General features: G+C 40.9%; 1 protein-coding gene across 5 annotated transcripts in view; it reads left to right on the top strand.

The window, feature by feature from the left end:
- Positions 1-2,692: 2,692 nt before the first annotated feature.
- The window catches only part of dscama (Down syndrome cell adhesion molecule a), a 115,028-nt gene continuing 92,445 nt past the window's right edge, over positions 2,693-25,275 (top strand). For 2 of the 5 annotated variants that reach the window (XM_061055954.1, XM_061055953.1), the window contains exon 1: positions 2,697-3,816. In XM_061055954.1, the coding sequence (XP_060911937.1) occupies positions 3,774-3,816 (43 nt within the window). In that variant the 5' untranslated portion in view covers positions 2,697-3,773. Of the gene's footprint in view, positions 3,817-25,275 lie in introns of all 5 variants that reach the window. The other 3 variants (XM_061055956.1, XM_061055955.1, XM_061055957.1) reach the window with 2 other exon arrangements.

Here is a 25,275-nt window from a genome sequence, read left to right as displayed (position 1 = left end):
ATAACCTCCCAACATATCATGGAGTTAAAGCTGGGATTAGAGAAACAGAGATTGAGCTCTTTATGAGCATGCAGCCAGTGATTTTAATCCAATCTCTCTACACACACAGTCCACATGGATGAACATTAAATACAATCATTCACCATATGGCAGCATGATTGGTCATTAATAGACAAAAAGACGACACATCAACAAGACTGGTGATGAGAGGAACTGGGTCAGTGCCAGGTTTACAGTTACTCTGTATTCAGCTGACCACACACACCAACAACTTTGTGTCTGTGTCTACAAATGTCACATTTAGTTTAGTTAAGTTGGATTCTGTAGATACTCATGTACTTGTTCACGCTATAAACCTGTCTTTCTGGGTTTTGCTGTTTTGTATAAATCCAAGTATGACTGGGTACAGAAAAATAATAAGGCAGGACACTTTGCTATACATCGACCCTCAAAAGTGTCCTGTTATCCTCGAAAGGAGAGGACATTTTATTCAGAACTGTTAACATGAATTTGATCGATAGCATTATATTGACGTTAGTGGAAGCTCGGCTAGCAGTCCCCTCACACGACACAAATATGTCTACAGAAGATTGTACTAGGGCTGGGAGTCTTTGGGTGTCTCACGATTCGATTAGATTTCGATTCTTGGGGTCAGGATTCGATTGAGAATTTATTTTCAATTTAAAACGATTCTGGATTCATGATTCAAAGTCTATTTTTAAATTAGTACTTACTTCATGATCTACTCCAGTCATCTGTGAGACTGGCTGAATGTCTTGCTGCTCCATTTGGCATTCTACTGAGTTAAAGAGCTAGCCTAGCACTTAGCAAGGATTGACCAATTAGCCCCCAAAAAAAGGAAGTTTTGGAATTTGTGAATCTATTTAAAATGTCACAAGATAATAATCTTGATTTTTTTATGAATAATTTTTTCACTCTGCTCTAGATGCAGGCTGTATTGTTTTTTAAGAAAAAGAAACCTCTATTGTTAAATCAACTCCCATTAAAACATCTGTACTGTAAATGATGAGCAATGAAATAATCATAACCTTCAAGAAATATGTTCCTAGTGAGTTCCTAGAAACATGCTGAGCTTGTGCTGTGATGAAACTACTTTTTGTAAGTGTTTTTGCAGGTTTCATCATCTTTACTTCATAAAAACAGAGCTTTAAATGTGTGATACATTCCTCTTATTGATGGTTTTAAGTTTAACAATCTGTTGGATGCTTTGAGGCCTCTGTTGTTCGTTTGATATCTTCAAAGTGGCAGCAACATCCAATACATTTTGATATTGATCGATATAGAAATGTTTGGTCATCACATTTTTTTCGTACAAGAAATATCAACAGGCCCAAAATCCTTGACTTGCACAAAAAAAAGGGCCATCACTGTAGCACAAACACAACAGGAATAAATCAGAAATCTGTGCATAGTGGTCGGTGTTTAAACAACATTATTATATTTATTGGAGTTTCTTTTTATTTGCAGGCAGCCTCAGTAGTTCCTGCAGCTGCCTGCAGCCGGAGCAAAACATGTAAAGTATGGTTTCTAATAATGATCCATTTGAAAAGAGTAGTGTTGTGTTAAGAACACTAGGCTGCAGACCAGCGCTGAACAGCCGTGTGTAGAGGAAGAGGAGGCGTGCACATGAGAAAGAACAGCAGAACAACAAACCCCCTGAACGTTTGGAGCCAATGAGACTGACAGGGAGGGGGATTAGGCAAATTGAACACAAAAAAAACAAAAAAACATTTTGTATTCAATGTGTGGGGAATAGCTCATGTCTTCCACCCTGCTGCCTCAGTCCGGATGGTTGGAGTCGGTGATAATGATCTGTTTTATTTTGGGGATGCCTGGCTGCAAGCACATTCAGGGGCCAGACAGGCGGTGACAGGTTGTGTATTCCTGGTGCAGAGCGTGCTCATGTGCAGGTCTGATGTGGATGCTGAGTCTCAGAGACAGACAGTGTATCCGGGTGCAGGGCTGAAGCCTGGCTCGCCTGCTTCACTATTTGAACATAAATGGGCCACGCTAAATTCAAAGAGCCACATGGCAGCGGATGTCGCTGCAACACATAACACAAATATGACTTTTTTTTTTTTTTTTTTTTTTTTTTACAATAGCATGCCTGGAAAACATGACGATTCCAAAGAAAGCATATATCCTCTGCATGTCTCCGAATGGTCTAAATAATCCTTTAAAAACATATGAGTGCTACTGTTGACATTGTTTAATTTGAGCTCATAAATTCAAATGAAATGTATTTATGCTTTCAAGTGTTCACATATCAATCCTCAGCCTCCTTGAATGGAGGTAAAGCACGCAGGGGGCTGTGGATGCCTGACATGGCTGCCGTTTGATGCCCCCTGGTGCATTGGGGGGGTTGCTGCTTATATTTGTCAAGGTCAATTAATGAATGCAGGGGGCAAGGCTTGCAGGATCCCCAAAAATGCCCCCGGGGGCTCATAAATTATCCAGAAAACACATTAAAAGACAGGATCTGATCTCCTCCAATTAAGATAATTTAGCCTTTTTTTCCCCCTCACAAAATGCCTACATAGTATCCAGTCAGGTGTAGCCTACATCACTCCCTCTCCCTCCCTCCTTCCTCCCTCCCTCCCTCAGCATCCATCCTCCAGCCTGCTACAGCGCCAGCAAACCATACAAGGATGTCCTGCATGGGCTAATTCTCTCTCGCCTATGTTACTGCACAGTTTTCCGTCTCTGAGTGGGACATTGTGATCCTTTCTTTCTCCTAGATAAAAACAAAAATACAGAGTTTTTTTTTTTCCCTTCAAAGGTTCAGTGTGCGCCCCTTTAGCCCCCCCACTACCTCCCCACCCCTGCACCTTTAAGGCAATGGAGAGGGCGAAAGGCGGCTGCGGAGAAGGAGGCGAGGGTTTATTCTACAGTGCAGTGTGGCAGCGCAGGTTTTAAGCGCAGGGACTATAGTGTGCGCAGTTTGTGTGTGCGGCTGCGGGGGGAAGATGCGTGTGCTTGTTGCTCGCCGGACGGAGAGAGGCGGCGAAGAGAGAATGAGTTTCCAGCGCAGCTAACAATCAACTCCATGCGCTCTAAAATCCTCGAAAATATCCAACTTTTACGCATTTTTTTCTCCACACACCTGAGATGACATGTTTGGGTGTTTTCAGTGCATAGAACTCTGATTTATTTCTTCATTATTTCTTGATTGTTTTTCTGATTTTTTGGAGACGTTTGTTTTTTTCTTTTGTGATTTTAATTGTTTAACCGTGGAGTTGGGTGTGCGCAGAGGCGGTGTGTCCTATGCGTATCGTGCCTCTGACTCAGCAGCAGCAGCAGCAGCAGCAGCGGCGGCACAGCTCACCTGGACCGGAGCGCACCGAGCCGAGCCACCTCATGATCCACGCAGAGCAGCGCTCCGACACGGGGGGACGGCTGCACTGAGGCCCGGCGCGGTGCGTTGCGGTGCGGTCAGTCCAAAAAAAAAAGGGGGGAGACGCACAGCTGTGGATGATACAGTATCTCCCGCCGTACCCGGAGACAATCAGCAGCAGGAAGAAGCTCAAACCTCCTCCTCTGCTTCTTCTTCTTCTTCTTCCCAACGTGAAGGATTGAAAGAAAGAGAGGGAGAGAAAAAGAGAGAGAGAGGGGGGAGAGAGATTTGCAAAGCTCCCTTTTTTCTTTCATTGCAAATGACTTGTTGAAAGAATAAAAGGAAGAAATAACAAGCAGAAAGAGTGCGGGGAGAGAAGAAGAAAAAGCATAAGCTTGGATATTGAACGGAGCGGGGCATGTGGATATTGGCTCTCATCTTTTCCCAGTGCATCTTGAATGGTAGGTGATGCATTTGCGCTCGTTAAACTTCAAGTTTATCTGATTTAGTGTGGCTTTTTGCTGAATGTAGACAAAAGATCCTAAATGTAATGCAAACATTTCCACAATGAAGATATTGATTTTTATGTAAACGGAAGAACAGCTTGTTGCTATGTCCTGACACAGGCGACGAGGTTGATTTAGGTGTTAAATAGTTACACACATTACCCTTTATAGAGATTAAGTTTACAAACGTTCAACCACTTTAGCATTTTAAACACTTAAGATCAGCCTTTAATCAAATAGAGAGAGAGACAAACAGAGAGAGAGAGAGAGAGAGAGAGAGGAGAAATGTAGGTTGAATGATAGGTGCAGTCTGTACTGTGTGAGGAGTAATGCTTTAAAATACCATTTCTCTGTTTGTTCTTTGAATTTTTAGAAAATGTTTGATTGGAAATAAATTCTCAGAATTATTTTTCATTCATTCTCATTTGGCCTCTTGAAGGATTATTCCCTGGCTCTCAACAAGCTGCATTAGGCCTGAGTCTGGGTGCATTTTCCAACCTCATTTTTAGACGCTCAATTTGCATATCAACAGATTTCTATTCCCCTTTTTGATATAAAGCTTAAGAGAAATTATGTTGTTGTGAATTATTTTGCTGTAACAAATCCACATGGTGACTTGGTGTATTCAACGATTGTGTGTCTAAATCTTAAACCTGTTGTGAATTGATTTTAAACACAACTATTATTGTGTGAATTTGACTGGGATAGTTTATTATCTGTACAAATATTTAAATTATTTCAATCCAAAAACGCCTAAATTGAGACATGTTGATTCAAAATGTTGCCTATTTACTTGCATTCTATGATTGAAGCAAGTCCTGATTTTGATTTTAAGTATTTATTTAATGAACTTGCCTTTATGATTGGCTTGTTTACGAGCTCTGTATCGGATCCATCGACTATCTTCTAGAAAAAAGGATTAAATAGGTCTGCTGTGCTTTTTACTGGCGTTGCACCCGCCATATTAGAAGCACAGACATGGAGTCATTTTGGATTGGAAAAAAAAAGAGACAAGCCCCTTATCACCCTTGCCCAAGTGCACATCTTGCAGAATGCATTCAGATCCTATTTTGTTCAGCAAATTCTCAAGAGATAGGTTTGATAAGTGGCTTTTGTTTGTTTTTTTTAGAGTAAAGGTGACTGGTTTTTACAGCGAATACAAGAAGGGTGTGTAAGGAAAGGGGGGGGACAGTGAGGAGGACAAGGGGCTGTGGGGTAGGGGGTGGGATGATGTGCGCGTGTTGGGGGGCAGAAATCAGCTTGAAAGAAAATTGGGGTATTCAGGAGATGTTTTGAAAGGTAGGCGGAAAGAAAGGGGTTAAAAAAAAAATCAAAGTGGACACAATGCAAAGAGAGAGTAGAGGGCGATGCGTCAAGCAAAGATGACAGGAAAACCATTTTGTGGCCAATGCTGAAGGGTTCAACGAAGGCAGTGTTTATTTCTAGGAGGGAATGGAGGCAAAGCAGCGACACGGGTGTAGCAAAGACTCCGCTGTATACGACTGACTCGAGACATTATCAATACACACAGGACACCAATGTCCATTTCATATCCCCCCTCAGTGGTGTGCGTAAATCTCTGTTTGCTGAACACAAGCATCGCTTTGCTTTTCAACGCCTCTTTCAGCCTCTTTGGTCCAGGCAACAGCGCTGCAAAATGGCTGCTGCTCGAGACATCTACATGGAAACTTTGAATGGCAGCAACAGCACTTGTGTTTGTGATGAATGCTACGTTTGAGGTCGCTGCTGATGCAGTGCCATTCACGTCGACAAGACCCGGTTCATTCGACGCTGACCTTTTCTATCGATTCAAACATTCAAATGTTGCTTTTGTGGCAGAATTTAGAAAAACCTTGTGTTCATTACGACAAGCCTCTCTTTGTATTCTGCTTCTTTCCGTACCACGCTAAATTAACTGTACGGCAGAATAAAAGGGCCGTGATTGTTGATCTTAGACCGTATTCTTTCTGCAGCACTGTCGTTTCCCTTCTTGCAAATAATAGTCTTAATGAGCAGCTTTCATCACAATCGAACATTTTGTACCTCTTCTGGACAGAGAGACGTGTGTTTCTGAAATAAAGGCTTTTAGGGCTCTGGCCCAGTACAGGCTGCTGAGGTTGTCTCTATGGAGACTGGGTAATGACTGCTGCTGCAGTGTGGGCTTTGGGCTCGAGCAACGCTGCACTTTGCTCAGGTGACCCTGGTGATGCTTCCTCATAGATTTCAGCCTGATAACAGAGCTGGGAGTCACTTGATCTGATGTACATTTTTGATTGCATGAACATGTCCATTCTGCTCAGGTTGTCCTGGTAAAGTCTGTTTGTGTGCATATTCACATTGCCCCTTGGTGGAATATATCTAAAGATTAACACCGCAGCTTTTTGCAGTTTTTGCAGAGGTGTTTTATGAATAGTATCAACGATACAAACTCCCTTTTTGCTCTGAGTTTGCCAACTTGAGCACGCATTTGCAATCCCAGCTACAGTCGATATAAACAATTCAACGTTGTAGAGAGTCAAATCTGCTGTGGAGTTCACTTCTGCAGTGCTTCAGCATTTAAAGTGCTCTTGCAGAAGAGTCTATTAAAAGCTAAATGGAATGGGAACAACATATTCCAGTGATGAAGAGATAAAATCGGGGGAATGGCATAATGTTGTTTTTGCTCAGCTATGCCAGAGGGGGGAAATCTGACACATGCTCAATTGGACACTAATAAGCTGTGTAAATATACAGCGAGCTCCTCAATTGGCTCTTAGCATCACTCTGTGCGTGTGTATTTTTAGCTTTCAGTTTAGGATGGCGAGGGGTTGCTGGAGAAAAGGTTCCACCGCTTATTAAAACATAAGCATTTTCAGTCCGACTTAATCCAGTTTTCAAACATGGTTAATGTAGCAGCAGAAATTTCTTTTGTATTTCTGCATTTTTTTTCCAGTTCAGTTCATCGTAGCAACAGATTGGAAACAGCTTCCTCATGCTGAACAGATATTCCGGAGCACTAAAGACAAAAAGCAGCTGTCAGCAGCAGTTAGGATGTTTTTATTTGATCAGGAGTAACAAAAAACAGCACAATTTTAACCCTGCTAAGGATCGCGATCATAACCAATCAAGCTCAGAGAGGAGGAGTGGGTCTGCAATAAGAATATCAAACATGAACATCATGTGGTGCTGTATATTTATATAGAACAGTCATTGTATGTGTCTGTATATCTGAGACGAACAAATAGAAAGAGACTGATTACTTCTTTATACTTTAATATCAACACTATGAGGAAAGGTTTCTGCTGCAGAACATTCATACAAATATGTCTGAAAACTTTAACAGTCAAGGTATTTAAAATATTGTCCTTTCAAAAGATTTCAAATTTCATAAAATATCTGCTCATAGCAAGCAAAGCACAGTTAACATAAGGACTGCATTAAATCCTTTCAATCAGTGCTCTACAACAACATTGCTCAGTACTCTGGTGTTAAAATGTTGTGGGATAAACAGACAAATATTCAAACGTGCACATATGAAATCAGCTGATGAGGCTGAATGACGATCCGTTGGCTGAATGATGTGAATGCATGGATATTAATGTATCTTTGACCGCACCTGATTGGTCCAAAGCTCACCTGCTGAGTGTGAGCGTGTGACTCCTGAGCAGAAAAGGGGCTTTTCTTATTAATGGTGTTTCAGGGAGCCTTTTGTGATGCAGTCATAGAGATGATAATGAAAATATCATGCATGCAGCACTTGTTAGGAGTTTAATGGTTATGTCAAGTTTAGGCTCTCGGTCCAACATTTGGGAATAATGTTAAATGTCAACAATATAAAAGGTAACTTTAAGCACCATGCAGGACAAGATCACTTTATTACAATAAAACTGTGATCACGTTTATGTTCACAGAAAAGCTTTTGTTGATTTATCCTTAACATTAAGTTAGCAGCCCAACATCATGATAGAGTTTGCATTCATTAAAGCAAGCCAATCTTTGTTGCTCTGTGTTTGGGCTCCATGTGAAACATTAGTCTATAAACTATAGGTTAGTGTTTTAACCAATGATCAGTGCATTGGTTAGAGGTCACATTAAGGCCAGTGGGAAACTGGGTCTGTGCAGACTGGTGTCTTTTGGTTCACATCTGTCACTTCGCATAGAGCCAGGGCGGGTTGACGGAGTCACAGAAACACACATCAGCAAACAACAACTCAGCTCAGCTCGTCAGGCGCACATTAGAATCAGCACAGCAGTCAACACAATGTAGGCCACTGGGAATAACTATTAATGTGTTAATGTATTTTACATCTGAGCAGAGCGGCTGTGTTTACTGATGCTGCTTCAGTGTATTCATCACATTATCATATCTTCATTGAACCCAGGTTATTTATTTATCCGTTATTTTGAAGCCTTTGAAGTGACAACTCAGTAACACAGACTCGTTATGAAGCTTGTGTTAATATTTAGCTTGAAGGTTAGAATAAGTCATATCTTGTAGGGGTGCACAGATTGAAGAAGGTTTTCATTGTTGTTTTGTTTTCATTTTGCACGAGACTTAACATTAGGAGGTATTAGTGACACGCTGTTTGCATGGACTCACTAATCACAGCGGGATTTGTCAGTGCCATCGGGTCGAGATTTTTGTGTCTCTCCACTGTGTGTGTGCGTATGCTCGCGCCTTAGCTTGGCCGTTGAGACGAGAGTAGACTCAAGCATATGTTAATGGATGCACATTGAACTGTTAAAGGTTTCATTTAACCCAGACCAGAATGCTTAAGGAGATGATGGTGTGTAGTGAGGCAGAGCGAGAGGAGAAAGAGAGGAGGAAGAGAGGGGGAAGAGGGACAAGGAGTCAGCTTGTGTTATGTGTTGTATCTAAAGCTCATAGAATCATATCCAATCAGCCTGCTTTTCCATGCAGAAACAGCTATTTCAGGCACTGTTATATCACACACTTATATTGTTGGACATGGATTAAGTCTCAACAGCCTTTATTCTCTGTGGAGCTGGGAGAAGACACTGTTTGTACTTTATGATTTTCTCTGTTATAGCCATAATGTACACTTAAAGGCAGGGTTGGTAATTCCCTCCAGATCCACTTTTTAAGATTTTGGTTGAAATTGTCCAAAGGAACAAAGAAAATCAGTCATTTGTAGCAGCCTGTAAAAACTTTGACCAATGTCTGCCACGAGGTACGAATCTGATGAACCAATCACAAGCCTCCCTGTCTCCCTGCTCGTTCTCTAACCCTTGTGTGCACTAGCCCACACTCAAAGCGCGTCACCGACGACAGAGTTTATACTGCGAGTTTATCGTTGGCCGTTGTGAGCAGTAAAATAGTCACTTTGTTTTTTTTTTACATGTTTTATGATAAAGTTTCGTTTTTACTTATCGCTTTATGAGACATGAGACGACGTAGATTCAAATTGCAAGCGATGAACTGAGATCCGCAACGGCCCCTGCATGTAAGTGAGGGGCGTGGCTTTTGAGGGAGCACAGAGGGGAGGGGGTGCAGACGGAGCACTGAGGGAATGCTACTTTCAAAATCATGCTAGTTTTTGAAAAATGCTAACCCTTCCATTAAGTGCATTTCTTTTGCTTTTTTAGTGACAAAAGTTGTTTTTAAAGTATTCTTGAATAACCTCTAACAATACTACCTAATGCTTTAAGTGGTGAACATGTTCACAACTGATATGAGAGCAGTGCAAGTTTATTAAATGTCAGCAATTTAATAAGGTTGATGAAATTGGGGTGAGAAAGCTCTGCAGTCCAGAGGCCAGGCATTAAAACATCCTTTGAGAGTTTTCCTAGCTTGTGAATGTGTGATGGATGCTGACAAAAATGTTTACTTCAATCAGTGTTTACTGATCTTTGTCAGTAACTCATCACATGTGACTTAATTTGCATCCAAAAAATAGAAAGTGCACTTTATAGTCTTCTATTTGAAAGGGGCAGTAAATGGGTAAAACATCTCTACAGCATTGTTAGATTGAAAAAACAAATCTCTGGAGTACCTTTGGTGTTTCCTGTGATATGCATCTTACAACTTGTGCCTGTATGTGGAATGAGACAAGGAGATAGTGTTGGGGAGTATTTTTGTACAAGGCACACGTAGTACAATGTATTTGGCGCACGTTAACTGGACTGGTTACTTAACAAGATGACCATTAGTTGTGTTGTTTGTGTCTGTAGGCTTCATTGGGAAGTAGGCCAGTAGGTTAATGCTGCAGCCACACAGGTACAACAAGAGGTAAGTTTAGCTCAGGTTCTCTGTAACTAAAGGCCATCGCTCTTTAATCATCTTCTAGTTTACACTTGATGTTAAACATGACAGATGTATCCATGGCTACTTTTATTTTTATTTAGATGGACTTAACAAAGCATTTTGTTTTTCAGATTCACACGAATGCTTTTTTTTTTTTTTTTTTGCTTTAGTGCAGCTACAATGACCCACTAAAACGATTCAGTAGCAGAGCGTCCTCTGTAGTGTAGACCTCAGCACATAATGCTGTATGTGTGAATGAAACAATGTAAATAACACAGATCCCACTCTTCTGTTAAATAAGCAGGCTAGCATTTGGAGACAAAGTTATGAACATGATTCCTTCTCTTGTGTCAGTCTCCCTCAAATTTAAAAGGAAAATCTCAGTATTTTGCCTTATTGGTGGCGATATATTTGAATACATTGAACTTTGACTCTTGTATCATGATATATCCAAGCGGCAACCTCCGGTGTTTAAAAATTAAGCCAATGCAGAAGTGCAAAAAAACTGCAGTTCATCGAGTGTCCACTTGAGCGTGGCTTTAAAAGACTCAACAGTCACATAGACACCTATTCAAAAAAGCCGTAAAACTGGCATGTTTACAGCCTGGTTCAAAAACCTGAATAGCTCATTTCTTTTTCAGCGCACACTAATGAAGGATAACAAATATTCATGATAAGTGGTGTGGCTGATTTGGCGGGTGGAGGTTTGCATTCGTTCTTCTCCTTGAAGTAAAAATGACATTTAAATATTGAACTGGAGTGTGTTGTAGTCCTTCACTTACTAAAGGTTTGTATGACCTAAACCTTTATCTTGATTTACTAGTTGATTTTTTAGATTAAGTAACAGAACGGAAATGTTGATATTAAACCTTTGAACTGTCCTGATTGCTTTTGCTCTCAACATATCTACCAAAAGAAATCCCACTTTGGATAAGTTTAATTTCACATTTCTCATTTGTTCTCTTTTTTCCCCAAAGCAAATTACTTACACTAATACTACTAAATACTAGTTGCATAATGGTTGTTATTCCTTGAAGATCATTGTGGTGATAGTCGATGCTAACATGGTGTCATCCTGTTGGGATTTCTTCTGACACCTGTCTGCATGCATCGAGGGATCAGCACTGCAACATGAACTATTTATCTTTGTATTTACTTTATGTTGACATCTAAATATTGGATTTACATTAAGATTATTCTGCGTGACCTTTAGTTTATTTCTATTTAAACCTTTGTTGGTTCATTACTTGTTTTTAGCTACTTGAACACCTGAGTTATATTTATAGAAATGGTTGAAAGCCCACAGCTCACATTGCAGTAGTTCTAATCATTTTCTTATTATACTCTAAAATATGGTTTCACATAAAAGATACATCTCTGTCTGCTCTCTGTGGTAAGGCTGACATTGAGACACAGCTAAAGGTAATTTATATCCTTCTAACATCCCTCTCAAATGAACATATAAAAGACTGTTTTGCACTTTAAGAATTATTTAACGATCCATAACCATTTTGATAACATACAGAGCTACATCTTTTTGAGTCCAGCCATAACTCCTACCTGTACTTTGTTTTAAAAAACAGAATTCAGGTCAGATCATGTTTTATCCGTTTTTATATTTTTATGTTTTTATGGGAAAATGAAACAAATTAATTTATCGTAAGTAAAAACAAAGTGCATATGGAACCTAAGACTCTCAGGGGGTCGGGTCCCGGTGCTAAAGTCTTTGTGATGAAATAGGTGGAGGGGACACCTGGGAGCGCTTCCAGGGAGGAAACACTGGTGAAAATATCTGTGATACTTCTCTCCAAAAGAGGAGGTTAAGATCTATTACATTAAATAGAAAGGATTGGAATTAAATAGAACAATCATGTAATATATAATAATAATAAAAAAAGAATATACATAGTAACGTTTTTTTGTGTGAATAATAACTTAATGTTAAACCATAAAGACATTGCCAACAACAAATCATAAAATCCGGACCTCACTGGAAATTCTTCCCCTGTGGCTGAGTGTTGGACGCATTCATCATGCATAACCAAACTCGTGCTGATTAGCATTCAAAATCCCGCTCTGTTCCTGTAGCCTGAAACGTGTAACATTTTCTAACATTGGGGCAAATGTTTCATTAAAGTGTTGCTAGCCCCCGGCTCCACTCCGCTCCAGTCTCCGCTCTATCAGGCCTTCCCCAGAAGTGATTATGCTAATTGCTGTTTGATCAGATGATTAAATTATAATTTGATTAATCCCAGGCACTAAACGCTCTGAATATGTTCATATGTATTTTGCCGGCTGCCTGGCAGTGTTTGCAGAGCCGCCTGTCACCGGGCAGGCTGTAGGATCCACACGATGCAGGTGAAGGACAGAGAGAGATGTATGGAACGCTGCAGTGGGAGATGGTTATGAACATGAATGAAACGGTGTTTTTGATGTACTTTGGTCGGGTGATCACAGAGAACATGATGATTAATAAAGAATCACTCTCATCTGTGTGCAGATTGAGTGCAGCTCTAATGCAGATTGCTGCCATTTTCTCAGCCATTGCCCGGCTGTGTTACTCTCAATTGACTGTGTATCCATCAGGGTGATTTATAGCGCTGTATAGACAGGCTCCTGTAGGACTACATAATGAAGGCCCTATAACATATGCCTATACCAGAAGATTCAATGCTACTTTTGGCATCAATATGTGAATTTTCACACATTCTTATGACCTTTGATGCAGATAACTTTCTAAAAATTAAACATAGATCCATATAAAATAGTCTAACTGTGTGTTTGCATCGTAGCAATAGAGGCTGGACTCTTTCGCTGTGGGGCAAGTGAAGATAAAATACTCTCGCCTTTGAGGCAAATGGAGTGCTAGTGGAGGGGAAGTGATGGTGGGTGGGGGTGGTTGATATTTTTCTGAGGCATAAGAGGATGGCTGCGAGCGGAAAGGCAACGATGTCTAGTCATCTGACCCACAATCCCATTTAACCCCAGGACTTTGATTTGCCCTCCACTGTCAACTGCCAGCTTATTTTGCCTCTTTGTCTCCCTGCTGCGGAGGGCTTTTGTTTTCAGCACCCAAAGAAGATGCAAAACAATAATATGCACAAGAGAAGAACGTTCAGAATACTACCACGTAACTACAACGTATTCATCTACTGTTGTACAAAAGCTTCAAATATCTTGCACATTAAAAACCACCATGATTAAGATGTTCATCACCTTCTTCTGTTTTGTAGCTGAATGGAAAACGATGCATTAGAGAAAATGTATTTTTTTTCTCTCTAGTAGTATAAGGTCCACATTCTTACTTTTTTGACTTCTCAGAGGATTAAGACCTCTGCCGTCTTCTGCCCTTTGCCATGTTTTGAGAATGTATTCTGGAAAATAGGTTTTTCAACAAATTGTGCCATTTTATACTCCAATGCACCGAATGTGAATTACTCATAACCTTTAACAAATCCCCCAAAATACAAACAGAGTTACATTTAACTGGAGAGGTGCCATGCAATGAGTATTTGGCAGTACTAGCTGCACTGATCAGATATTATCGAGAGAAGTGCTTTTTTTGGTTCAAAAAGCAGGAAATTGAAGCCTGACTGATATAGAATATGTGAGACTGATACATATGTTAAGGGGAGAAATCAGTATTGATAAGATAACATTTTTTTTTTGCTGAAATGAGTACGCAGAGGGACTCGGAGTCTGGCTGTTTTGAAAACAAAAAAAATCAATCTATAACGCAGTTGAACGTTTGTGTTTTTACTAAACTTAGTGATTATGGAGGGGAAAATATATCAAAACCGCAATAAATTATTCGTACTTACTTGTTTGATACAATTATTCATGCCGCAACAAAAAGTTTTTCTAAAAAACAACCTTAACAGATTCTCTGCCAATTTGACTCACGTCGTCACCACTTCATGACTCTTCCTCACCGTGGCGCTTATGAAGGTAACCGAAGTCAATTGGCCAAAGAGGAAGACGAAGACAGCGGGCTAAAAGTAGAAAAATAAGACAGCGGTGAATACATGAATCCTGGATTTATATTCTTCACTTAATCAGATGTCATGATGTATACTCTTAGGATTGTTTAACAATACATCAAGTATGACAGATCTGCTGAGTCATGATATTATTGTCATGCATCATAATGTAACGTATAATGTAACGTTACACATTATATGGTTACCATGTGACTCCACCCCATAAGTGATGACACCACTTATGCATATTATAATCTCTAAAATTTTAAATCTTCAAAGTTTTCAAATTGACTTTCTTTAAAAAAAAAACTTGTTAGCCAATAGAAATATACCTGTGATAGAGTCCAAATATATTGGTCTGCCTCAGGTGTTTTAATGGCCAATGATCAACCTTTAAGTCTAAAAGATTTCCCAGCAGACATATTACTTCAAACTCTGATGAAATAATATTTAATGCTATTATTATTCTTTTCCGATGCCTATGATATGGACCTACTGTATGTTGGCTATAGGCTCCCATGCTGTGCTGTAGTATAATATGTAGATGAACTTAAAGCTGTCAGCCTTCCTCCTTCGGCTAATCTCCTGGTTCATCCCTCCCTGCTGGGTTTAATGTCCTCCCTCTCAGCTCACCTGAGATCCACCTCCCCTCTCTCATCCTCTCTCCCGTCTATCAGCTCAGTCAGGCAGAGTATACTTGACAGTACAGCAGGCAGAGGTGGTGAGGATTTTACCGAAATAGAAATAAAGCCTCTCTTTCACTCTCTAAAAGCATGCTCAGTGTTTAATGTGCCGGGATATATTGCATACAAATTACAGTCAAGTACTGTACGACTGTTCAGACATCCATGTGTCTACTAGAGGAAAAACTCCGGCCTCTCTTTGTAATTATTCTTTAGAGTCATGGCTGGATGTGGATGCTGTGTGGAGGTATATAAATCCTCTTTCAGACACATTTGATGAAGATTATAAACTTCAATAAATACCCCTATAAATCACTATTTGTAGCTTATTTGATATAAATAGGTTGGCTTCCATAAATGCTTCTAAAAAATGATATACATTTTGATGACTTGTACTTTTATCTCTTTGCTTACTCTGTTATGTACATTAGGGCTGTGCTATCAATTGCAATAGTCATTGTTTTTGCGACATGAGCATTCACAATAAACACAGGGAAAAAGTCTGAATGAATGGCAATAAATAGGAGATGTTATCGTATCTATCCATGCAATAATTTCTGGCTCTTCTTGCGTACAGTTTGGAAAGAGTGTTAAGTGTTATGTCCTATACTATTGATGGGGGCAGGGGGCGCAAGAGGGTGCTGGAAGTTGTGGTTATGGCTGTACTATGTGTCAAGTTCCAGTAAAGTACGTGATCATGAAAAGTCTTCGTGGTAATTATTGAACTAACATTGGTAGCAGAGGATGGCCGCTGGCAATTATAAAGTTCCGCCACCGTTTGACGAGAAGAAGTCATACGAAAGTTAGAGAAATTAGGTCGAAATTTGGAGGTTAGTTACCGATTTGGAGAAGAAGAAGCAGGCATTGGCAGTTGCCTTGTCGCTAACCGGAAGAGCGAGGGATAGCGCGCTGGAAATCGCCGCGGAGGACTTGAATAAGGATGATGGAATGACTAAACTTCTGACAAAATTAGACTCTGTGTTTTTAAAAGAGGAAAAAGATCGACAGTACGAGGCATACACAGAGTTTGACCAGTATCATTGTCTGTGAAGGTAACCACATGTCCAATTTTCAGCTGCAGTCTTTCAAAAGTCTTAATTGGGTGGGTTTGTGTAGTGTCAGAAGAACTACCATGAGGCCTGTTGATGTCCAGTGTTTCATTTGGAGGGCACTGAATACTGAGATCGTCCAAAAGTCTGACAATAAGGAGGCGTAGACTCATATCTTTATTTTGGAGGGCATTCTGCTTTGCACCTACAAATCTTCAACAAACGTCCTGAATGATACTTTATTTCCATTCCTTATGAAGAATGCAAAAACAGGAGGAGTCCGCTATATGACACTATAATGAGAATATTTGCCTTTATATCAGCGCTACGAGTAGTCCAATGGAATGACAACATCCACAAAATAGCGGAGAAAAACATACTGGTGAAAAACATACTGGTGAACAGAAAATGTAATGCAGCCGTTTAATTACGTTCACAGAGATCGTAGTGGTTTCATGTATACACTCTATGCAGCGTGCAGCAGTCACAGTATATAAACGTCACTCCCCCTCCTATTGGCTCGAGGTGAATTCTCCAGAGAATATCCTGCTGCATTCTCACATCAGCCCACTCGGACTTGCTGCGGAACAAATACTAGGGGTCTGGCAGGAGAAACTGAAGTCCGAAATGTGACTGTTTGCGTTCACACATACAACTCCTGGAAAAATCCTGTGTCTTTCAGGAGATTTCTGACAACAGAGAGACAACTCCTGGGGAGTCTACACAATGCGCATGTAAACGTTATTTTCTACTTTCAAGATGATTGAGTTACATAATACGCAGAAGAGAACATTGAAAAATGCTAATTTGTTGATCCTTATGTGTCAGATGAAAGGCTCCATGTTTACTGTATATCATGGGATTAAATGTCTTCTGTTGCACAGTATGTACTGTAAGCTCTTTTCTGTGCCTACAAAGCTCTTCTGTAGCTCCAGCATCTACATCAAGCTCTGATTCACACTTTGATATTCATGTGGAATAATATTAGAAGTTGCTACATCGGGTACATTCTGTCATTTCTGTGCTGTGTCACTTAGGGAGGGTAATGGAGCATTATGGATGTCTCATATGGTTGTTGTTACCTCTTCTTCTGTCTCTTGATGTGCCTTTGCATATTAACTTCTGCAGCAGCAGCAGCAGCAGCAGATCGGGTTTGTTTACTCACTCGCAGGAGTTTCTCCTCCTCTTTCCTCAGCCAGCTTGCTGTTTTATTTCCCTCTGCCTCTTTATTGGTGGATTTGTCCATTTCCACCCCGGTGATGTACCTGATTAACGTCCTCAAAGCGCACGTGAACTCCCTCCTCTAATGTGAGCGTTTATGTAAATGAGCGATCATATGCATAAACTAACCCACTCCACCGCGACTCTCATCCCGCCCTCCAGAGAGTTGTGATCAGAGGAGGATATCATTGGTTTTACATAGTGGCAGCGTGGCACTAAGCGACCCCTCAACATTATTCATGAGGGCAAAATGGGAGCGGGTGATTTGGGGGAGTGAGGGGACCCTGTTCTCTGATCTGCGTCTCAGATCAACGCAGCGCTTGTCTTTACTGCATATTGTGTAAGCCCCTAGGCAGGAGGGGAGGAGGGGGGCTTGGATGCTTACTCACTGTCATCATGAGGCCGTCCTGTCCCCCACCCCGGCTCCAGCCCCTCCCTACCCCTCCCCCTTTTGCACTCCCCCACCCCCTGCTCTCCCCTCCCCAGGCGGTTTCTGCAGAGCTCTGCCTTAATTACCTGCGTAACTGCCACGAGCTGTCAGTGTGGTTCAGTGCCTGTTTGCCCCAGTGGACTCGCCCTAATGTCTTGGTGCCCGCTGTAGCACCACAGAGCTCTCTGACCTGCTGAGGGCCACACTGTGGCTGAGAGCCAATCACACTGCAATGTTTAAATACATCAGCAGCCTTGAGCAGGACAGATGTGTTGTTGTGTGGCTAATTACTAATTCAATGTGAAAGAATAGAAAGAAAGGCTGAATATCAGGATGTTGCAGAAAGACGTTATGAAATATCATGAAGCTACAAAGAGTTTTTGTTGTTTTTTTTCTACAACACAACAAGAGGCTGCAGACTGCATTCATCCACATACGGTTGATTAATGGTGTTTGGTTGAGGTAAACACAGGCCCAGCTAAAAAGCCCCTGACACATCAGTGCGCTAATGCACAGACTAATGCACAGGCCTATTTATGTGGTGTGTTGGTGGGACCTGTATTGATCCGACATTTACTTAAATAAATTGCCTGGATGATTTGGAGGCAACCACTGATGGGCATTGTCAAAGGAGCTTCACTAGTGCTACTGAAAACACATCACAGGGAAATAAAAAGCTCCTGAGTTTGTTCTTAATAGAGTTTCTGAGGCCTTTTCAAAAACCTGTCTCTTAGTGTTTACTTTGAATATATCTGAAAACAGAAAATGTCCTCCCATAAAATACATATTTTGGTTGTTGACTTGTTAATTGATTGTCTACATTTTGAACAAAAAAGTGGAAAAGTAACAGAAACATAAATATTGACCGTCATAATGGATAAAGCTGTGATCATTCTTACTGTGTAGGAATAATCCGCGGGGACAAATATTTGTTTCAGTGTTGCACCCTTTCCTGTTGTTTCTCCCAAACATACTGGTGTCACTCGATGCTGCTAACTGGTTTTCTAATGAAGGCACTGTGGCAATGATGTGTACTCTTTTTAATATGCATTTAACACAACACACAGGAAACCTCCTTACCTGAAACCAAGCATATCTGGACACTTTTCGGCTGACAGGAAAACACATGATTTACTGTGTCCATGGTACATACTCATTCTTTTCTGACACACACGTATGAGGGCTGTGCTCAAAAAATCAGTATGGCAATGTATCGTCATGTTCTCCTTGCAAATACATGTATGGCTGCAGATGTTATAGAATTGATACGGCTGCAAAGCTAAGATGGCAGTTTTGACCGATGGTGCAGGTATCCAAACGGGTAGCGATATCTCTTGATTTTTTACTAGAATTGTATTAAAGTTTCAGAATCTGCTATCGTGACAACCCTAAGAGAGACAAATGGTTGCAGGGCGAAACCAAAGAACATAACTGGCTGCCTTGACTCGTCACTGTGTCAGCTGTCAGCCGAGCCCCGTGTCAGCCTCCGTGTTCATGGTCTTCTAGATATTAACGCTCATCCCCCCACTTCCCTCTGACACGCCCGCATGCACTCTCCTTGACCGGAGCGCGTCTGGTGCCCTTGAGCAGAGTCCCTGCTCTATGGGTGGACGGCATCACAAGTCACTTGCGATCCACGATTAGAGGAGTCAGTAGGGTCTGCCACCAATTGGTGCTGACATCTGGGACCGTGCCAAGCATTATTTCACAGAAGAAGAAGAAGAAGAAGAACGTGGGCTCACCTCACTTACCCAACAGGACCCCACCTCCCTGCCCTCTCTCTGAGCTTTGAAGACAGAAAACACAGAAAAAAAGGGGGTCCATCTATTATACATGTGTATGATTCATAATTAAACAATATCAGTTTTTCCTCTCTGTGGTTTTGGCTCATGGAAAACTGATGTCGATTAAGACAGGCTTCAGCACAGGCAGGCATATGGTGCCTGTTAGTGAGAGCGCGTGTGTGTGTGTGTGTGGGAGTGATAGGCATGGGAGTGCGTTGGTGTTCGGAATAATATTGAAATGGTTTGTGTGTGCAATGCCAAGGACTGAGATAGAATGACTTTGTACAGTTTGTACATTTGAGGAATTTGTTATTTAAATAAGAACTTCAGGACTCAAGGTAAATGGCAGGTTAAGAAGACGAGGTATGTTCTTCTTAAAACCAGCTGGCTTGCTTGCTATAGAACAACATGGCCGCTCTTTCTATACAATTTAAGAAGGCCATTTCCTTCCTTTAGTCTAGAAGTGACTATGACTATCTTCATCCAGCACATACCGAGGACTCCGATTGTGAATGTCTATTGACTTCAGAAGCTTCATGTGCAGAGCTAGTCGCTAACAATGTACAAAAGGTAAAGATTGGGAAAAAACCTTGCAGGAAATTGTTTTATCAAAAATCTCCTTCATGTTCAGTGTGGCACAAGAAAAAACCCAGAAACTCTCAGATAAAAGGAAAAAAAAGAAAAAGCCCCCGTTTTTTTATAAGCTTTTAAATAAGCTTTGGTAACATCTAAAAAGATGAATTCATTTCAACTTTCAGATTGAGAGAAGCAGCATTATCACCAGAGACAGAAACACTTTGAGATGTGGACCAAAGTGTTGCAGACTGCAGCCGTAATCTGGCAGCCAGGCTGACGGCTGACCGACTATCGATAGGGTCCACATGAATCTTTTATCTGTTGTTTCAAGCTTCAGCCCGTTCTTGTTTTGATCTTCCTCCCGTGTTCCCAGTTTTATCGATAGATCCCCGAAAGGACTCGTCTCCTCTTCCTTCTGTAAAAACTATGCCATACATATCTCTGAGATGTTCATTTGCATGTGTGTTACATCTTACTATTTTATGACAGCCGTTAATGAGATTATTATTTAACGGTGCTGAACACAAACACACTTGATTACTGCCAACAACCACCCACATACTGTCTCCTTTGCTTGCAACCGAGCATTGTGACAAACTGGGCTGTTCTTTTTCTGGGCTATTAATTCACAAGCAATTATCCAAATTAAATATTTTTAAACAGACATATTATGGTTATGTAATTTCAGCAGGGACGGCAGTAAAAGTATTCTTCCGTCCTCACAAGAATGTTTTAAACAGTGAAGGAAAAATCTGAAGGTTGTCCTTAAAATACTGAGGGGGATTATGATATGCAGAGCAGCTGCACCAGTCTGGATCCTTTGTGCATCAGGGACTGTATGAAAACGCAAAACTGGACACAGTTTCAGCACACATACCACCTTCATGGCTTTTTTTTACCACAGAAAACTTTGTTTACTGTTACTTACGTTTAGCCAGAACAACAGCAGGCGACTTTTTATGTAACCGAGGGGTCAGGTGTTTGTGTGTGATGTCTGTTCGTCCGGGTTTAAGAGAGAGCAGCTTTCTGAACCTCTGACGCTGCTCAGTGACTGTATTGAGATGTCTGTGGAAGCCAAAGCTTGTGTGAAAATGTAAACGTTGGTGCGAGCTAACACTAGCATACTAACGCCAACCTAAGTGCAGCGTAGTAACTGAGTTGTTTGATTAGCATTAGCTAGGGTATGCTAATGTTAGCCAAACTAGACTATAACTGTAGCTCCACAGTGATGCGCGCTGTAGGATTTTGTCAGGTGGTTGTTTCTTGAAAGGCGATCAGTTTGATTCTAACAACAAGGACAGATTTCATGGTTTGTGGAGAGACTGATCAGTGGTGTAGAATTCGACCGTGTCCCTCCTTGCACACCTGCCCGCCTCAGCTAATCAAGACGGTGGCTCCCCAGCCATTGGCCCTACGACCAGGCAGGAAGGCCCGCCCCCTTACTAGCTTGACATCCGTACAATACAACCTATCAGGGACACTGTTGCCGTAACACAAGATACGATTCTAATAAAAATCAAACAGTATCAATACCTGATTCATCAACAACAATACAACTCCTAGATATTCTATTAAGGGTGATTTCTTGGTTTTAATAACCATATTTGAAAAGCAAACCCTTGCACCACACTGTCTACATTGCACTGATACATTGCCAACATATTTGTGAAACTTAAGATAGCCCTCGTCTCTTTAACTCACGGCAGCTTTTAGTTAAAAATACGACTGATGATTTGAAGTTTTTGAAAGCTTTGGTACTTGTCAATACAATCGATCTTAAAAGAATGGAGATAATTCTTTCTTAATGTGTTTTGAAACCTTCTCTTAAGCCATAAATTGAATTGATGGATTTCTTAACCTGCTCTATAGCTACAGCATTTAAGGTGTTACAGGTGGGTATAAATACCGAACAGAAGAGTCTGTCTGTGGGCAGCTGGCTGCAGTATGGTACAGACCATTTTCTCCTCTGGCTCCCTACCTTCACATGCGTTGTGTTTTTTTGCACCTACGTCCTCATGTGAAGGTGGAGCGGGTCAGAATGTGAGAGACGGGGTCAGAGGAGCGTGAAGGAGAGACGAAGGTTACAGAGGAACACAGTGGACAAAGCAGAGAGACAGTGAGCCAAAGAAGAGAAAAGGAATAACAGAGAAATAAAGTATTAATTGAAGTAGGTTTGTGGGATACAACTGAGAGGGAGCATACCTTTGACCTCAGTCATGACATCTACTACCCCTCTCCCTTCTTTTTCTTCCACTCTCTGTTTATAGCAGCGTCTTTGTCGGAGTGCTTTTCAGCTTCGCCCGCCTCCCCACTCAGTCCCCGCCCTCACTGTTTTCCTTGGCATTGCACTGAAAAATAAATGCACTCTTACTGTATCTATCTGAACTATTGGGATCTGGCAGACTTCTGCGTCCATCAGGCTTTCTCAGCTTAAGGAGTCAGCCACCCAGAAATGCTTGGTGAACATGGTGGGGGGCGGCGGGTCTCAATTTTTCATGAGTTGGTGCAAAACGGAATCGAGACAAAGGCAGTTAAAAAGAGAGGCATCCTCTCTCCTTCTTTGATACATTTCCTCTTCTTAATTTGGGTAACTCCTCCTTAAGCTCACTGCAAACCTGTGTTTTACAGTTTGTTTAGTTACATTAAATGTGGGACGTCAGCCACTATCTTAACATACAAGTACAGCGTTGTTTATTTTTAGACAGTGTCTTTGGAATAACAAACGTCATGTCCTTACATTGTTTCATTAAACTTCAGGTCTGTTCGATGATGCAGTCGACTGTTTCTTCTCAAATTAAATAAAGGACCATCTACTGCTGCAGCACAGTGTCCCAGTAACAGCCTCTTGTGTTTGTGCAGCACATGACTACGCAGTATGTTTTCTTTTTTAAAGCCAAATTAAGTCCAATGTGTCGCAGTATTCAATCAGCGATTGTTCAAACAGTCACACTCGCTCCGTGCCATTCACAACAGATGCTGAGATTTTATGATCATCTCGATGGCAGATTGTTCTACTCGAGGAAACCACTGACAAGCTGTTACTCGGTGTGATTACAAGCTCATAAATTAACTCTTGATGAGTTCTTCATGTATCATGATGTGACTGAGCCATTTCATTTCCCTTTTTTTAGCGTATACTCGATGCCTTTTTAGCGTTTGTACGGCATTAATGCAGACACATTTAATCCATTTATAAAAATAACTTTAATATCATAGTCACTTTTTGTTTGAATTGGGACAAATAAAGCTTTTTTTGAATTGAAATTGAATTGAATTTATTTTCACAGCACCTTTTGAAAAACATAACAAAGTGTTTGTGACTTGCTGAGTCGTAGCAGACTTTCAAATGTATATTTATAATAAAGACTATAATAATGAAAATGAATTTAAGTAGCACCTTTAAAAACACAGTCACAGAGTGCTTTTTAATATCAGTCAATCAATCTTTATTTGTATAGCGCCCACTCATAACAAATGTTACCTCAAGACAACGTGAAATTAAAAGACAATAAAAGATATTTAACAACAAATTAGAAACACATAAGTGATTAAGACAAAACATATGGGAGTAACAGTTTGTTTCCCTGATATCCTGAGGTAAGTCGTTCTAAATACCTCAAACGCCCCATCACCATTTCATCAGATTGGACCCTACATTCAATTTATTGTCAAAAGGACACCTCACTATTTGCCTCTCCATCTTAACGATCATTTTTTAAATGTTACTATGGTCAGCTTTCATCATGGCCAATGTGACGATCAATAAAAAAAAGAAACAAAGCCAGAGCCACCCCGTGTCATGGCTCTGCTGCCCTCTCTCACCACCTCTTAGATAAGATACTACAGTCCTGTAGCTGTCGACAACTACAACTGTTTGCCTTTCCACACCTCCGGGCCTGGGCCCCCTCAGAGTACTGCATGTGTGAAGTAAGTGCAGCTCCAAATGTGCGGAAACATGTGTACACCGTGGTGTTTGTTTGTCGTAACAGGTTGAACGACCGGTGGGTGGAAGTGGCCGGTGATTTGAGCGCGCTCATTAGGAATTTATGAAGCGCTAAAATGTTGGGTCTCCGGGGAGGGGGGATTGGCAGCTGTCGCACAGGCAGGCAGGCTGGCGACAGGCGGGGAGAGCCCACAACAGAGAGAGCACAGACTGTGGATACTGAGGAGATGGCTGAAATATTTACAGTATGTGACTAACAGAGGCTGCTCACACGGAAACACTGCTGCTAAGATCAGCCCTAACGCTTATACTGCCACTCCTTTGTTTGTTCACTGTGGAATTCTTCTTCCCAAACTAGCAATTTTATTATATTTACCCTGCAAATTAAACTGACTTTAGTGTAAAAATAAATCTACATTTACAGCACAGTACTTACTTTGTTTATCTGTTACATATATAGTCACACTAAAAGGTAAAGTTGTTCAGCTCTCCTATATGAATAGGCTATATTAGACATAACTTATGGATGATATGAAAGCAATATTTCAAAGGAGATAACGTTGTTGTACCTGTGTATGTAGGAGCAAACCTTAACTAATATGACAATGGATGGGTATTTAACTTTTTTAGAAGATTCGTCCCCTGTTGTCTTGTTGTTTGTGGAGTTGATATAGACCTCACCGTGTCAAACAGACAAGAACAGGGCCATAACGTTGTTGATCGACTGCGTGGTGTAAGAATGCTGTCGCTTTCCAGTATTGTATTTTCATGTACATTTATAACCCATTTCACAATGCAATTGAATTCCTAAGAGTTCTTCATCTCTCTTTAAAACAATAGGTACAATGCTATTGTTGAATGCTCTAGCACCTCCTATGCTCATCATGACCTCAGCTACTAATGCGTCACTCATTCCTTTAGGTAGTTTGGAGGGATTTGATTTAGCTTATTCTGAAATGCAGAGACAAATAAATACTGTAAAGCTACAGATTTAAAAATGATAATTCATACAGAGTTCTGCATGCAGTTACTTTCTGTTTATTTTCTCCGCAACTGAAAAATAAACAGTGAAAACATTGAAGAGTCAGTGCATGCACTAAACGAGTCCTCTGCTCCTCCTTGGGATCCAGCCAGTGTACATATCCTGGCTTCAGGCCAGCTGTGTGGGTTGTCCATTACAGCACAGAGTTACATTGTCAGTTTTTCTCCAGCACAGTAACTTACTACAGGGGAAGTGCATCACATTACATTGACTTCCTTCATTAGTTAAGATGACTGTTGGAAACATCCTCTGCTGCTCACCGTCTACATGAACATGATAAATTGACAGCTCAGCAGCTTTGAGGACTGTTGCTTTTTTCGCCAGTATCCAAATTCTAATCATGAGAACAGATTCTCAGTGAGTGTTTGAGCTTGTAACAATGACATATCACTTATTTAGAGCGAGATAAAACATTTTGGAGGTGACGTAAGCCGTGACAGCTTTTAATTTTGATGAAAGCAT

Source organism: Labrus mixtus, chromosome 14 (genome assembly GCF_963584025.1).
Source record: "Labrus mixtus chromosome 14, fLabMix1.1, whole genome shotgun sequence".
In the NCBI taxonomy this organism is placed as follows: domain Eukaryota; kingdom Metazoa; phylum Chordata; class Actinopteri; order Labriformes; family Labridae; genus Labrus; species Labrus mixtus.
The sequence above is the reverse complement of the archived record's forward strand: the minus strand, read 5'-3'. Positions and strand labels throughout refer to the sequence as shown.